The sequence below is a fragment of the Nanorana parkeri genome, unplaced genomic scaffold (assembly GCF_000935625.1).
Source record: "Nanorana parkeri isolate BGI_ZX_2015 unplaced genomic scaffold, ASM93562v1 scaffold464, whole genome shotgun sequence".
NCBI classification, from domain to species: Eukaryota; Metazoa; Chordata; class Amphibia; order Anura; family Dicroglossidae; genus Nanorana; species Nanorana parkeri.
Genome location: NW_017306732.1, coordinates 682,578 through 699,618, shown reverse-complemented (window position 1 = coordinate 699,618; position 17,041 = coordinate 682,578). Strand labels below are relative to the sequence as shown.

At 38.4% G+C, this 17,041-nt stretch overlaps 1 protein-coding gene across 1 annotated transcript in view; it reads right to left on the bottom strand.

The window, feature by feature from the left end:
* LOC108790317 (collagen alpha-1(XXI) chain-like) overlaps positions 1-17,041 on the bottom strand; it is a 173,511-nt gene that overhangs the window by 65,912 nt on the left and 90,558 nt on the right. Inside the window, exons 7-10 of the mRNA XM_018560551.1 lie at positions 8,430-8,507; positions 7,355-7,363; positions 4,349-4,432; positions 2,668-2,730 (exon numbers count right to left, since the gene is read on the bottom strand). Coding sequence (XP_018416053.1) covers positions 2,668-2,730; positions 4,349-4,432; positions 7,355-7,363; positions 8,430-8,507 — 234 coding nt within the window. The remainder of the gene's footprint in view (positions 1-2,667; positions 2,731-4,348; positions 4,433-7,354; positions 7,364-8,429; positions 8,508-17,041) is intronic.

Genomic DNA, 17,041 nt, shown 5'->3' with positions numbered 1-17,041 from the left:
TGCTGTATAAGACATAAATAGTCTTACTGCAAGTAGACAGCTGATACATCCAAAGTATCCAGTATATAAGCATCGTTATTAGTATTAAAATCAAAGCATGCTTTTGGCATTAGTGTAGTTTTTAACTAGAAACATTTCCAATTACAAGGCCAAAAAAGTACTGTATCCTAGCAACTAGTTATGTAACATAGAAAATTTCCTCAAGTGCAGAAGGGGCTTTCCTGCTTGTAGCTGGCAAAAGTCATGGACCTAAATTGACATTCCGTTTCCAGTTATAAAAAAAGAGCCTAAGATTTTCCTTTGCAGGTCTTTTTTATTTCTAAAGTGGATTAACTGTAACCACAGCTTAAAACATTAAAAAAGGACATATGTTATGTTCTACTTTTTTTTACAGATAGGAACCCATATAGAAAGTTATATGGATTTTACCTGGCAATATCCTTATACAAACTGTAAAATATTTTTTTTGTTATGCAAATGAATGCATTGACAATATAAAATTAGTATCAAGCCACTTTATGGCCAGGACTACCTATGTTTGCACATTATGAAGCTTTCTTTCAAATGTAAATTATAGCTACTATATAATTCATAATATAACATTAATTAACACAATTAACATTAAAGTGATGTGGTATGAAGGTAAAGCAGGAGGGGGTGGAGTGGGAGAGTGAGAAATCAAAAGATCTCGCTGCACTCCTTACCGAAGTATCAAAAAGACCCGTACGGACGGGTGGGTGCTTGTAGTGGCCACAGATGGCAGCGTGAAAAGATCCGATAGAAAATAACGTCACCAGCACTCACCCAGCCATTCAAATGCAAGCGCTTTCAGGACCTCAGAGGGTCCCCTTCACCATGCTTTATACTTGTGTCATTTGATGGATCTGTGCTACCTCTTAGTGCTTACTGATCATCTGCCACATTGTTCATAAAGTTTCTCACTGCTGATTTGACTCTCTCCCCTGTGTGATTGTATCTCTGTGTGATCCTTAGCACATCCCACAACACATCATGTTAGACTCAGCACAATATAGCAGGCACCCAGTTACATTGCATCATGCAATCCAAAGCACTCACCACATTGTAGAATGAACCCCAAATACACTTACCACTCTACATCATGCACCCCAAATAAACTCAGGACATGCACATATCACAACTTATGTTAGAGCTCCAATCATTGAATGAGCAGGTTGTTAATTCTCGGGCTGCAAGTAGATTTGGAGCACCTGCCCAATATCCTCCATTTTCCCCTATCCTTCTCACTGGTATGACATATGTATGCATCACTTCCCTACCCACTTTTCAGTAGCTGTATTACTTCCTTCCCTACCTTACAGTAGCTTCCAGTTGTGCAGTGCTGGGTCTCGTGCCAGGTGCTGGAACAAAGTGCTTTCCTGCCTGGTGCCTGCTGCCATTCTGAAAAATTACAGGGCAGAAGACCACCATACAGGGAAAGACTGGGTCTAGATGAGTAAATTCTTGATTATTGAGGGGAAAATGTGCCAGTTGTGGCATCTAAATGTGTTGCAATTCTAGCCTCATTCTTTAGAAGAGAAATAGAGCTCACCTGCCCAACCCAATGTACATTCCCCTTATTAAAGTAAAAATTGGGGTTTCATGCTCTTAGAGGTAATTGACTTGCAAGAAACTTTACTTAAACATGATGTATATTGTAATCACACACATATCTGCTAATATGAGTGAAAGACTGTTATAGATGTTGGAATCTGATTTGCTTCCAAAGAGTCATACATCTCTTTTTATCAGACTGTAACTGGGGTGATTGCATCGTGGGCAATCACCCCAGTTACAGTCCACAGGCAGCACAGAATAACCCTGGCTGTACATGGAGAGATTAGCAAATAAGCCAACATACCCCAACATGTGCCTTTTTCTCCCATTTCTCCTGGTTCTTGAAGTCATCTATTAGAACCATGTGGACCTCATATATGGGGAAATTGTCACAAAATCGTCTCTTTGTATGTTTAGCAAATAAAAAGTACTGCCTTTATCAAATGATTATCGCCACAGTTTGAATTTACTGCTGTTTAGCAATGAGATAGTTTAATGTTGTATTTAAATAACATAGAGCATGCCTTTTTTAACTTCTGGCCCAAAATGTCTGTCTGAATTGTCTGAAACCAAATTCTGCTGAATGATCCAGAAGCACACATTTTTCTTACAATTCTTCCTCTTGAGAAAAAGCAACCACAATAGTAAAATATATACATTTATACAGTAAATACACAGAGTTATTGCTATATAACGCAGAATATTTGGCTAAGGAAGAATATCACAAAAGTAAGGCTTATAATGTTAACACAAGATATATTATCTCTTATAACCCCCTTGATCACTCTTGTTAAGTAGGAGATAAACATAAGTATCTGAGTGCAAACTTAATCAGTACCAGATACAAACAGTATGTATGATTGTCTATTTTTATTAACATGCCAAAGACACAAAAAGGTCATAGTGCTAGAAACAATGAGAAATACAATGGATATCACGTTTTATGCAATGAACCATCCATCCCCATGCTATTTATTTTAGTGCTTCATATTCTTATGTATCTTTATGATTGTACGTAATATACTACAGATTGCAGCTACAATATAGCAAAAACATTTACTGTGTATGTGTATGGAATGTTATAGTACTCACAGGCTTACCATCTGGACCAGGTTGTCCAGGGGAGCCAGAATTACCAGGCAGTCCAGGATCTCCCTGTAAAATGGCAATTGCATATTTTATTACACATTAAACTTGTCCCAAATACTAAATAATATTGAAGAAAGTAATAAACTGTTTGCAGTCTTTACGTTGCCTTTACCATAATAAAACTAAACCCTATCTCTGAACGAGTTAAAGAGAAACTTAATTCTGGAAAATGGCTATTCATTTGCCAACTGTGTCCCATTGTGGAGGTTCTCCTTCACTGTAAACCCAACAGAACGCTAGAGGATATTTTTACAGAGTGAGGGAAATTCCCTTTGAGATAGTTGTTACCAGAACAAATATCTCTATTGGAAGATTTCCCCTTTATTCCTCTAAAGTTTTGCCATTAGATACCCTTTAATGGTAGCTGGGTTGGAAAAATAAATAATAGACTTACTTCACAAAGCTAAAATACCAGGATCAAAATCCTTATTTTCAAAAAAGTGACAATTATTTTCAGCTGAGTCCAAAGAGATTTGAAAATAAATCTCAAATGGACTCGGCCAAGTCACTTGGTTGAAAATAAAGATCCTTATCCTTGTGCTAGTCTAGACAATTTATTTTATTCTGCTTCAACAGTGAGCTAGATATATATACATACAACATACCTGCAAGTCTAGACACAACTGCATATGTATATTTATTCAATACAGCAGTGAAAAGAGCACTACGTTATTGTTAGATTTTGGAATGTATGAAATCTGGTAATGATAGATTACTCAATTTGCATTTAGTAGCAGCTGCACTATGCAATGTATAGCTGTAGTGTATTCCAAGGTTCATTCCTGATCGAATCAATGATCAAAGCAGGAGACTTGCCCATTCCCCTTTCACTTTTATTTTCCTTAATATATGTTGAAAATCATGCAACCTGGGAATCCGAGACAGTCATGATGCATGCATTTTGTTATTCTTTTCAGACTGGAGAAATTCTGGCACACATTTATAATATCAAATTTACAGAACAGCAAGAGTTGAGAATGAACCACCAACTAGGGCCTGGTAAAGTCTTCCCAAATTGTGTAATTGTTTTACAGGAGCACAATCAGGATATTTTTTAATTAAAGACATTGTAGTTATTTGACACAATGTAATTAACAAACAAACTAATGTAATGACAGAAAATGTTATTGGTCAGTTTTATCCAATCCTAAGTTAGCTGAAATGGTTTTATTTGTGAGATATTAGCCTCCCACTTGAAATTACATATCCCTGCATGCATTGTATGGATGTGCCAATTATTATGCTGTAAGAGGAGGCTTCACTTGACTATCTGAATGACAGCACAGGGGCCTGTGCAAACAGCCAAACCTCTTGGACAAGAGCAAAAGGTACAAGGGACCTGATGCCACCATAGCACAGCTTCTAAAGGACTACAATAGTTGGATCCAGGAACACCTTGTCTTTACTTTACTAGGATTCCCAGAAGGCTCACTGCAGTTCAACAATGTCTGAATGTACATGGGAGTGCTCAGCAGGTAGGTTATGCTCCCTATATGCATTGCAAGACTTTGTTTGTCTTGTATAAAAAACACACAAGAAAAACAAATATAGTTTCACTCGGAAATACCTTTAAATTGATGCCATTTAAATTCACAAAAATATTCAGTGATGAAGTTCTACTAACTTTGAGTCCAGGAGGTCCTTTTTCCCCAGGAGGACAAACACAGGGAGCAGATGTTGAGCCAACATCACTTGGACCATTTAAACACTGGGAAGAGAGTGAGGAAAATATATTTCCAAATGAATATTTCAGCTCTTTCAGGTTTCATATTTTAAATCTATTGTGCTTTTTTTAATGACATTTTCAATTTTTTTGTGTTAGTGGCAACTATAATCTTCAATTGTTACTCTTTGCATGACTGCTCACATCTTGTATTGCACAGAAATAATACTGAAAAGCAGTAGTAATGGATTCCTTACATGTTCAGGCAATGCTAACAACTATAACATACAAACAATCTTAAAAGAAAAATTGGTATACCACGGCAAACACTAAACAACACTGTGTCTGATTATTAATGAAAAAAGATGAGGGACATTGGTTGTCAGAATAAGAAATATTCAAACAAACAGGACCTTAAAGTGATACTAAACTCATGAGTTAAATCTTAGGAATGTATTAGTACCCTAACTAGTAACAAAAATGTAGCGTATTTGTGCATCACTTGGCTGTAGATCCTCAAATCATCTCTGAATTGGTGCCGACACTGTCCTTCCTTCTGGAGGGTGGCTACTTTTGTTCCCCATGGTCCTGTGTGTGTTGTAAAGTAGCCACCACCCCAACTCACTCCTATAATGGACTACAATCTCACATTTAGTTTATTAATTTGTATTAAGGATTGTAGTTCATCATGGGTGCGAGCTTGGAGCAGTGGCTATTTTACAGCACACACAGGGACCATTGGGAACAAAAGTAGCCACCCTCCAGAAGGAAGAACAGTGTCTTCACAAATTCAGGGACGATTTCATGATCTACAGTCAAGTGAATCACAAATAAGATATATTTTTGTTAATAGTTAAGGTACTTGAATGCATTTTTAAGATGTAACTCCTGAGTTTAGTGTCACTTTAATATGGGATCATTTTGGAAACAAATAAAAGTTACTTCCTTACTTCATATTCCATTCCAGTGTCCTGTGATTCTTAGCACTTTCTAACACTTAATTAAGGAGAGAAAAAGAGAGAATTTTCCAAGCTCTTAGTAATCTTTTAGGCTTGTTGGCAAAACTGCACTACATGAGCACTCCTGTAGCTGTCAGAGTTTTGCAATGCTTATTTGCATTTGTTGTTCCACAACAGCTGGAAGGAAAAAGTTTGGATACCCCTGCATTAGAGGAATCTGACCTGGAGGTTGTCCACCCCCAGCCCCCCCTAGAAAATTGATTGAGCTCTTCATCATACTTATTGGTTTTCTATATGTCATCCTGTCTAGCAGCCTGACGGACTGCATATTATTTACAAAATTAATAAATGTATTAAATGTATAGGTTTCATGAAAATGTGCCTTTCAAATAAAACAGGTGTTTATGTATTACCGTGAGTTTTAAAATTGAAAAAAAGGATACTCTTTAACTTTGTTTTGCTGGTAAGTCCACAAGTCCACTATTATTTTACACAACAGCAAATATCTTTGGATCTTTATCAATACTGGTTAATAATAATATAATATTAATAATAATGAGGATGATGATAATTCTATTTGTCATGCAAACATGCAAAGAGTTCAAGAAGCTGTCTTTAGAAACATTTTCCAAAGATCTTAAAGGAGTATTAAACTCTTAAATAATGAATCGAGATCAAACAAATATACATTGTACGGCAAAGTATTTTTTTTACAATTTTGCCAAAGCATTTACAGTTATCATGTTTCAAACAGCTGGATCCAGCTCTCTCAGCTCCTCTTTCCTGAACTTCCTGTCTAGTACACGATCACAAGTGACAGAGCAATCTGCAGCAGCTGTCTAGCTTGGTAAAAGGAAGAGGGAGTAGGGGGGAGCCGGGGACAGAGGACTGTCTTGCCTTGCTGTGTCTGTGCATTTGTAGAGACACACAGCTTAGAACGCACAAGTACACAAGGACACAAGAGGATCCGACAATGGAAAGGAGCCATCCTAAAAAAGCATATCAGGGCCAGTGCTCAGGAGACCAATGGATTCTGTGGGAAGCTAAAACTCTTAACCATCATGGAGTAGCAACCGTTGTAAGATATCTCATCACCATTTGAAATAGCTTTAAAACATTTTGACTTTCATATCACGGTTTTAGTTATGTACAGATTTCTTTGCCGGAAACAAGCTGTTCCTGACCACATTTTGAAGGTGTGTTTGTAGAAGGGCTTCTAAAATGAATAAGCAATCCTTCTCCCAAAAGCAGATTATTCAGCAAACATCAGGATGTAGTCAGAGCCAGGAGGCTGCAGGCAACATTGCTGCAGATGGGACTTTTCTTCAGGAAAAGTAATATATACTAAAACACTTCATTTCAACAGATCAAATCTAAGCAAAATCTGTGGTAAGCTGGTCATAGGTCAGTACATCAGCCCAAGTCAATATGCACAGTCTGTACTGAACTGCATTTATATGTTTCCTGGGGAGTCATGCTGTGAACTGACAACAGGCTAAATTCACAAAGCTTTAATACATGGATAAGGATCTTTATTTTTAGCCATGTAACTCTAATTTTCTAATCTCATTGGAATGTAGCTTAAAATAAAAGGTTACATTTTTGAAAAGAAGGATCCGTATCCTTGTTTGTTAGCTCTGTGAATCGAGCCTAATCAATTATATTATATGAGTATTATAACTACCATTTATCATGTAGGAAAATTCAGTCTGCATGGATGGGTTAATGCACATCTGCACTCATACCACACCAGATGTTGAGATGCATCTGTAGAGGAGCACCCAATAATTAATATGCAATTGCCCTGAAATATACTGTAACATCTGGATAGATTTCGGCCTAATTTTATTTTGACAAAAACGTGTTAGTAGAACATGATATTGCATAAGTTGAATACAGTAAATACAGCATTTAAATGTTTTATTTACCATTAACCTGAAACGTTTCTGTCCTTTCAAAGTCAAGTAAAAATATTACCTTGTTAATGCTCGAATAAGTAACAACATACCTCCCCATTCTGCAACAGAGAGAAACAACAAAACATTATTGTTTATACAGTATACATATTACATCTTTACACCATCTTTACAGTAAATGATGAATGGTCTGGGGACTAAAACAGCAAAGAATGCATAAAACAAGTGCAAATGTTGGAAAGGACTGACCATTCTAGAACTGCATATTCATTTTTACATAAAATTCAACAAAATTCAAGACAGCAAAAATGGCAATCAAATATCACTACAAAAGAATCAGGTCCTGCTCTCAAGCGCTAGAACTGGATTACCACCAGCTCCCGGATGTAGACGGTGCCTGAAAGGAGAATTTATTGCAGCTACTATTGTGTACATTTAAAGGTAACGTCATCTTAAAGAAAGAAAAAATACCAAATGCACACATATTCATAAAGAAAAAAAATAATGTATTATGTATTATCTTTTTTGCATGGAGCAGTTAAATATTGCAACCTTATTTACAGATGCTTGAAAAAAAGCATACAAAATGTGCTAACACATTTGTGTAGCCAATTAACCTACTGGTATGTCTTTGGAAAGGGGAAGGAAAGCAGAATATTCAGAGGAAACCCAAGCAAACCCAGGAAGATCATGCAAACACCATGCAGGTAGTGTCCTGGCTGAGCTTTGAGCCAAGGACCCTAGTGCTGCAAAGCATAAGTGCTCAACACAAAGACACTGTACTGCCCAAGCATATATGATACAGGAAACTACATCATCATATTAATATATGCTTTAATATGATGCAGGAAACTGAATTAGCAAATTGTGTTTCTAATTTTCTGACATGTAATAAAGTGCAGGTTAAAAAGCATTTCCTGGTTAGGATCCAGAGGTATCAGAAGAATCCAATCTTTTGTTGTAAGCTAATTATATCTGCAAACATACGAAGATGTCACCAGCACACCAAATCCTTTTAGGATCACCAAATGTTCATTTTATCGCAGATTCTTGTCATAGAAAACAAGTGCTTTCAGGGCCGCGCAGGGTCCCTTTATCATGTTAAGCCTTTACATAAAAATTGATTTTGTACATTTTCATGACAATAAAAAATAAGCATATTCTTACAGTTCCTGGAATCTCACAAGCCGTCTCACGTTTGTTATGTCCTGGATCACAATATATTCTCAGCTTTTGAAGAGTAAACTGTAAAACACAATTTTAACGTTTAATAGTTTTATTTCATTGTTGAATTAAAAAAAATAGAGAGTGAACAATTGCTTTCTAGGTGCATTTCTTTTGATTCATTTCATGGCAATTTTATGAAGCTATAGCTATTGCCTCATTTAGTATTATATATTTCACACAAAAATGGATAAAATAAATGGATAATATATTCCACAAGCAGGGCCGGACTGGGACACAAAATAGGCCCGGGCATTTTGGACTGAGCAGCCCAATCACATGACCCCCGACAGCCCCTGCCCTATCGCAATCTGGAGGTGGAGTCAAACATAGAAGCGCAATTGAGAGACGGGGCCGGGCCACATAATTACAACACAACACTGGAGTGCATGTCGGGCACAGCTGGCCGGGCCGAACAGAAACAAGCTGATGATGTTCGGGCCGGCCCGGCCCACCGGGCAAGTGCCCGGTTTGCCCTATGGCCAGTCCGGCCCTGTCCACAAGGCTTGATAATGTACAAACCAGTAACATCAGTCACTGACTTGTGGAACTAACTATGTAATATACCTACAAGTTGAGCAATAGATGACGGCCAATTGTTATAGATACCAGTTAAAACTGAAATCCAGGAACATATAAAATCAGCAATTAATCCAGTTGTGTATCCACAACAATCTAGAGAAATAAATGAATATTTTAAAATGCATTTAGTAGAAGTACCTGATTTCACATGATAGCAGCTTCTTATAACCCTCTGTACAAACAATGGAAGAGGAAGGGACACCAATAACAGCCAATAAGGGGAAATCAATGCTCACAAACTGACAAGAAACATATCCAGAGGAGGAGAAAGAGAGAAGTGTGAAAATATAGATGATGTTACACCTTTACTGTCCAATCACAGGCCGGGGGGTGGCAGATGACCTAGGAGTATTGCCTAATTGCAGCAGAGAAAGTGAGGTCACCAACTGTACAGACCTGGCAGGGCTGTGTAAAGCTCAGGACAGGATAAACAGAAATAGAAATCCTTTAGCAGGTAAAACAGCTCTCAAATATGTATTTCATCTGTGTATTATGCTGTTTGCCTGGAGTTTAACTTTAGCCTGCTAGCAAGTTTTGGGCTGTGTGAAGAAACTGAAGTCTTCAAAGGAAACTCACAGAAACAGTCACAGAACATATACATTTTATGTGCATAGTATGTGAGTTATGTAACCACTGAGCCGCAAGTCCCAGAACTTATATTTAATATAGTACAGATGTTATGATATTACTGATCATACTCATAGATGTCAAATGTCAAAAGTATACCATAGGCAGTAATACTGAGGGATGTAGCGTGATGCATTTAAAGTTTTGATGCCATTTTAAAGATGTGTAAAGGAACATTATTTTTTTCCATGGAGTCATGGTGGGAAGTAGCACTGAGAACAGGGTGTCTATATCCTGGTCACTCTATCCTTAGTGCATGTTCAGTTCCTTCAACGAGTCATTGGTTGTTATGATGCTGTCTGCTGCACAGCGTCAGTGTTTGTTACAATGTGCAGTCAGCAGTGTCAAAGCAGTCAGGAATGCTGCGGGCCACCACAGCATCCTAGCAACCAAGGATGCTGTGGGCTGACAGGGGCAGCAGCATAGCCTTCCTCATTCCAAATTACATTGGTGTTAAAGACCTCCAGTTTTCTTTTTAGTTTTTAATAGACTAAGTAAGAGCGATAACGCCTGAAAGTTTTTTCTTCCATCTCTGTCCCATTGGGGAGGTTTCCCTTCACTCCCTGTCCCATAGCCACAACTGGAAGTGAGAAGAAATCCATGGGAATCAGCAGTGTCACCAGAATTAGTGTTGGAAGATTTTCCATCTATTGGTGTTCTGATGGCACTGGAGTTTTAGACCAACTGCACACCAAGCATCTATCCTGAATGTTCCATATTTGATGATCCGAGGGTCATCTCATGTGATCCCGGGGTAACATAAATATGATATTATTCAGGACAGAAATTACTTGTTTAAAAATGTCACATATGTTATTCATATGTTTCTCTATACTCCAGCAGAACTAGACTCACCAATTTAATGATCTCCCAAAACAGTTACTTTCAAGGCATGCCAACTTTCAAGGTTGCCAGTGTGCTTATTTCAGCTATCAACCTAACTTTCAAGCCCTCAAAAAGCTGGTGTCATAGCTGATCAGATATGCAGCACCTTGGCAACTGTAACTCAAATAGAGGCTAAGATTGCACCTTCCTTGAATGTAAATAACAAAAGAGTGTATTTCTGCTTTAAATGCTGTCCAGGAAAAGTGACAGTAAGATTGAATTAAAATGTAGTATTGTCAGGTATTCTTAAAAAGACACTGTCATTAAAGCAACAATTTTCAGCCTGCTCACATAAATAAAAGGATTACAATAAGTACTTACTGATGCTGGCCTTGCGATACCAATTCATTATGTATATTGTCAGTAACAGCAATGTAGTTTTCTTCAACCTATGGCTCTTCTGGATAGCCACAGTGCTCTCTCCCTACCCCTACCTGGCCTACCATGGTGTCTGGCTGCTGCCTGTAAAGCCTCCAATGCTATGTGAGTGACAGCAGGGAATATTATGAGTTTTGGCAATCATCAGGACTCAGTGTCACTGATAATGACTGACAATGTGTAGGCACTCTCCCACACACAGCCTCTGATGTTGGAAGCTGTACAGGCAGCAGCCAAACACCTTGGGCCAATACAGGGTCTACCTTCAGAAAGCCTCTAACACTCATAAAAGTGTCAGATGATAAAAAAAAACTATAGTGCTATTACTCACAAAAGGTATAATGAATTGCCATAGCAAGCGAATCATCAGTAGGTTCTGATTTAAAATATTGTATGTATGTGAGCAGCCTGAAAAGTTGCATTTGATGACTATCTCTGTATAAAACGGTGACTATTTTTAAAAATGGTTAAAAAAAGCTGTTGCTGCGACTGTTTAAGCATCGTTAGCAATGTTATAAATGATCACAACTCTCACTGTGACTTTTGACTAAGAAGCACATTAATACACTGAATCCCATCACTAAATGTATTAACCGCACACAGTTTTCAGAACGCAATGGCGTTCATGATATAGTGTGTCTTTAAACTAACTACCACAGTCTATTATTTCATAAGGAATTATTTGGCTTTTGCACCCTTTGTGGTTTGTAACATGCACATAAACATAAGGATGCTTTCAAAACACACTTCAGCCTGCCAAAATGTTTCCCCTGTGCTTACAGGGGCCTCTGCATTTTACTCACTGATAAGGGTAAGTACGTTCACAACACAAAAAAAAAAAAAATACAGACTAAGAATGGCTAAGTGGAACGCTACTAGAATACTGAAAGAATAACTGGTAAAGTAGAAAAGTGCTGAACAACTTGTATAACATAAATATACAAATGAATGAGACACTTATATTCAGGTATGAAGGTGACTGTCTTCATTCGTCATGGATCTATAGCGTGGATGAACATGATTAATATTGCACAGCAGCTGCTTTTCATTTCTGAACATATCTGGTATGAATCTATGTGCTCACACAGTAAACTAAGCATAGTGAGCAGCAATGTGTAAGGAGTGGGATATGTAAAGTAATACAATAGCCAAAGCATTGCATAAGGGGATATGCAGCAATGTCTGTTATAAATAGCTGCTGATTAGGAACAGATAAATCAATTAGATAGCAATACATTGTCCTACTAGGAATGTTTAACATGGTGGTAAGTAGAATTACATTTTAAATGTGTTTTACAAGACAGAAATGTAGTAGCAGCAGTTCGTAGATAGTTAGATAGTTCTGATAACCTTGTTAAGGAAAAACACCTAAAATGGGAAGTAACTTTATGCAGTACAGCCACTGAGAGCATGTTAAAGCTTGTAGTACATCTTGGTTAGTAATGTGTTAAATTGTGAGTCGAAAAGTGTTATATTTTCATGACTTGTCTCATTTTTTGAAAAATGTTGTAATCTCTATGGCTTAATAGCTTGTGCCAGGCACTACAAAGTTTAAAGCTGAACACCAGTCAGTAGGAACATGTAGATTCCAAAGTTTGATAGCTTTGTCAGTTTAGGGGTGTGGTATTCCTCCTTCACAAAGGCTTCCTCCCCTCCATACTACTGGTGCCACAAAGCCTCTCCTCTTCAGCAGTCAGCCTATCACTGCCTCTCCAATATCTTCATGTAAAATTCAGGTCTGGAAATGTACTTGAAACATTGAGGCCCCAACCACATACAGTAAGGGACAAGAGGAGAGCACCAACTGTTTAGGAAGCAAGAAATAATTTACTGCTGACTGGATTTCAGCTGTTGAAGTTTAAAAAAGTTTGGAGTAGTTGAAAAAAGTAAAATATCTGACACTATTATAAGTAGGGATGTTCAGATACCAGTTCAGATACTACTGCCGAAGTTTGGCATTTTCACGAGAGCTACCAGGGTTGCAGCTGGGACCTGGTTATGGAGCTCCACCACTGTCCTGAAATAATTAGTCTGTATTGTTTTAGAAAAACTGTCACATGACAATAAACAAAAATGTATCAGTACTTGTATCTGTGAGGACTTGGATAAGTATCAGTACTTGAAAAAATGGTATCGGTGCATCCCTTATATATATTTATTTTAAAAATCATACATTAAAACAGGGATGCACAAATCACAGGAGCTCCATATGCTCCTTAAAAATGACAGCTGCCTACTAACTTTTGAATTTTTCTATACTCTAGTCTTGAAGCTGGAAAAGTATCTGTACATGTACTTGCAGTTGTACCGAGTACGGTACTTGGTATCTGAACATCCATAATTATAAGCTACATTTGACGTCTGTTATTTTATCAGAAGAAAAACTCCAGCTAAAACTTTCTTTTTGTTTTTGGTTGAGTGTAAATTTGTTAAAACCAGTTTTTGTTTGCTAACCAGGTTGCACTTTCTGTTCTGAAAAACCTTAAATGGAAGTAGTGTAGCTGGCTTCCTGTAACATATAGATTGAGGTGCCTAACTTAGAGCCTGTATGAAGAAGCTTTTGTTCACACCATAATGGGTTTTCTTCCATGCAAGTCAATGGGAATGCATAAACAGGTTAATGCAGCTTACAAGCAGGTCAATTGAAGGTCAGAAGGAGGTAAACTGAAGGACAAATGCACCTGTTAAAGAACGCAGATGGAGCTCAGAAGTATCTCAAAATTATATGAAATACATGATGAATGCACCTGATAGCATGCTACTCATTTGCCTAACTTCACAAATCCTTACCCTACTTTAAAGTGATATTAAAGTTTCGTGGTTTTTTTTGTTTCCTCCTAGGAGGCCCACCTTTGACTAAATCTATTTTTCTTCTTTAATTCCTCATTTTGTAGTGGGTCCCAGCAGCGCTCATGCCCCCACCCCTGCATGGGTTCCACCATCAGCTAAGCAGCTGCTGTGGAGGCACACGTGTGTACTCGTGCCCACAGTGGCTGTGTGCATCAATAGACACACACAGCCCTGCAGCAGGCCATGCCCCTCCTCTCCGCCCAACAGCTGAATTCACGGCAGAAGGAGCCTATGGCTCCTCTGCCATCAGTATCCTCCCCCAGAACCAGGAAGAACAGGGAATGTAGGATCACTTCGGGAGCGGCGGCATTGACAGATAAGTGTGGAGGAGACGGAGGAGAGACAAAGGTACTGGGCAGTTTTTACCCTACTGCAGAGAATGCATTAAGGTAAACAAAAAGCCCTCGTGTCTGAGCGGACGTCTAAAGACGCCCGCTCAGATCTAGAGAGCTCGGGCCGGCCGTTTTTTTACTACGGCCGGCCCGGAGGTGGTTAAGGAAAACAATGTGATGTTACCCTAATGCAACTTTGTACTCCACTGCAGCATGACATATTTTGGAGGCTGTGTGGAGTTATGGAATGTCTTGGTCACAAGACAAGCGCATAATGATAGCAACAAATCCTGTAGCTATTACCCCTCCCCTCTTTTCTATGGCTAGTTCTGAAAACTTTGCTTGTTTGAGGCATGAGGTACTGTTCATAATAGAGGAGGCACTGCATGTAGTAGAGAGGTATGAAGCACTGCATGTGATTGAAAGGAATGAGGTGCTATAGGAATAGCCATGTCTCAGTGTTTGCTGATGATACTAAAATTGTGAGGGTAGTAGACACAGATTTAGACATTATAACATTACAGGAGGACCTGGAGAAAATCGGGGAGTGGGCAACTGTATGGCAGATGAAATTCAATGTCGATAAATGTAAAGTAATGCACCTTGGAGTTAAAAACAGGCCAATGGACTATACATTTATGGGTGTGCCACTAGGGAAGTCGGAAACGGAGAAGGATTTGGGGGTCATTATAGACCGCAGATTGAAGAACAGCTCGCAGTGCCAGGCTGCTGTAAACAAAGCAAGCAGAGTGCTGTCTTGCATTAAGAAGGGAATGTATTTCAGAGACAAGTCTATAATTTTGCCACTTTACAGATCACTGGATTGGCCACATCAGGAGTATGCGGTCCAGTTTTGATCACCGATACTCAGAAAGGATGCCCTTGAGCTAGAAAAAGTCCAGAGGAGGGCAACCAAACTTATTAAGGGGTTCGAGGACCTGAACTATGAAACAAGGTTGTTAAAATGAAATATGTTCTCTTTGGAGGTTAGGAGATTAAGGCGACAGCAACATTATTAACAAACTGTTTACAGTTAGCTCCGTCTGGAACTTGCTGCCGCAGGAAGTGATCTCAGCTAAGAGTGTGGAATCATTCAAGAAACTCCTGGACGAGTTCCTCGGAGACCATAATATAAAGGGGTACAGGTACGCCTAAGAGCAAAATCCCACATGGACTAATACACACGCACACACCTGCTCAAACATAAATGCATACACACAATAGGTTGGACTTGATGGACTTATGTCTTTATTCAACCTCAAATACAATGTAACTATGTAACTATGATTTGGTTATGGTATGCTAATTAGATGCTAACAAATTTTCTGTGACTGGAAAAAAAAGTTCTAACTGCAATTGTTGTTTGCTTGGATGTCTGATAAAAATGCTGTTTAACTCATTAAAGTTGTGCTCTCAGTCTTTCAACACAAAATAGCTATGGTGTAATTATTACGGTAAGGGCCTGCCTTTGAGATGGGGATTGGCAATTTCCTTGTGGGTGTGTTTTCCAACAGCCAAGCAATATTCCTGATTTTTATACAGAACAATTTTGCTCAGGTACGTTCCTTTTTATTGGACTTATGCAACCTGCTACAGTGATTATACATGTAGTTGAATACTTACTTTGTGCATCATTTCTTCCTTTTGGCAGAACAAGAATGAGTGACTTTTTTCTTCAGTAGCTTTATAGGCCAATGTCTTGGGAATAAGTGAATAACTTTGCAAACCACACACTAAGGCTTTCACACATCACTACTAAGAAAACATTAGACCTAACATTATATTCCGAAATGATAAACTGAACTTTAAAAGTGTATATTTTACAACCCTGCAAATCCCTTAAATGGAACCCACAGGATATCACTTGCAGGATTGTGGTTTCCCAGGGCATACTAAAGTACTAGCACATGTTTAAAAACGTTATGGTTGAGATTGGTTATGGTAACCTTTGGGCTACTTACTGTACAAATCAGATTTCTTTTTGGAAATTGTTCAGGAATAATTGAACATAATTTAATTTGATAACATCTGGCTGCCAACATATAAGCATCCACAAATCCACCAAACTCCTTATGTAATCTACATATTTTTGGCTTTTTGTGGGATCACTTAGGTTTAGCAACAGCTACAATGGTTTAAGAAGCTTATACGCTGTGTGTATGTGTGTGTGTGTGTGTGTGTGTGTGTAAGCATGCCTTTTCTGCTGCCATGTTATGCATTGTCTTATCAGTGAGATATCCTAATATCTTTAAATATTGCAAATTGTCTGGTCAACAGCTGAGCCAATTGCATTAAGGCACAAATGTTGTTAGCATATCTTTAAATCTTTTAAATCTTTACATCTTTTATTGACACTGATAAATATCAGCTAGGGTAATTGCATCTGTATCTTCCAGAACTAGTGCCTAGTTACTTTAATATAGAACCCCAGCCAAAACATTTTGGCTTTGGAAAGAGTAAGAAGGTTTTAAGACTTTTCTAAGGCTTTTATTATTATCTGTGTCACCATGTGTCCATGTAAAAGTGATATGTAATCATATCACATACAATTACATGCGGTATGCAGGCGTGTACATGCAGCGGCTGTCACCCGATCATTAACTTGAATGGGTGACAGTTGCTGCATGTAAATGCCAGATTAGGGATTCCTGCTGCAGGAAAACGCAAGTTTGTGACACAGGAATCCCTAATCGCACCTGAAATATAGGTGTGAATGGGACCTAATATACACACAGAAAAATACAACCCCCCCACACTAATACACCCCCCTGCACAAATAAAATAATACACTCCTCCCCACACACATAATACACTTCGCTCCCCCTTCTAAGCCCCCACACACATTTGATACACTGCCCCCCACACACACATAATACACGTTGCCCCCCTTCCAAGCCCCCC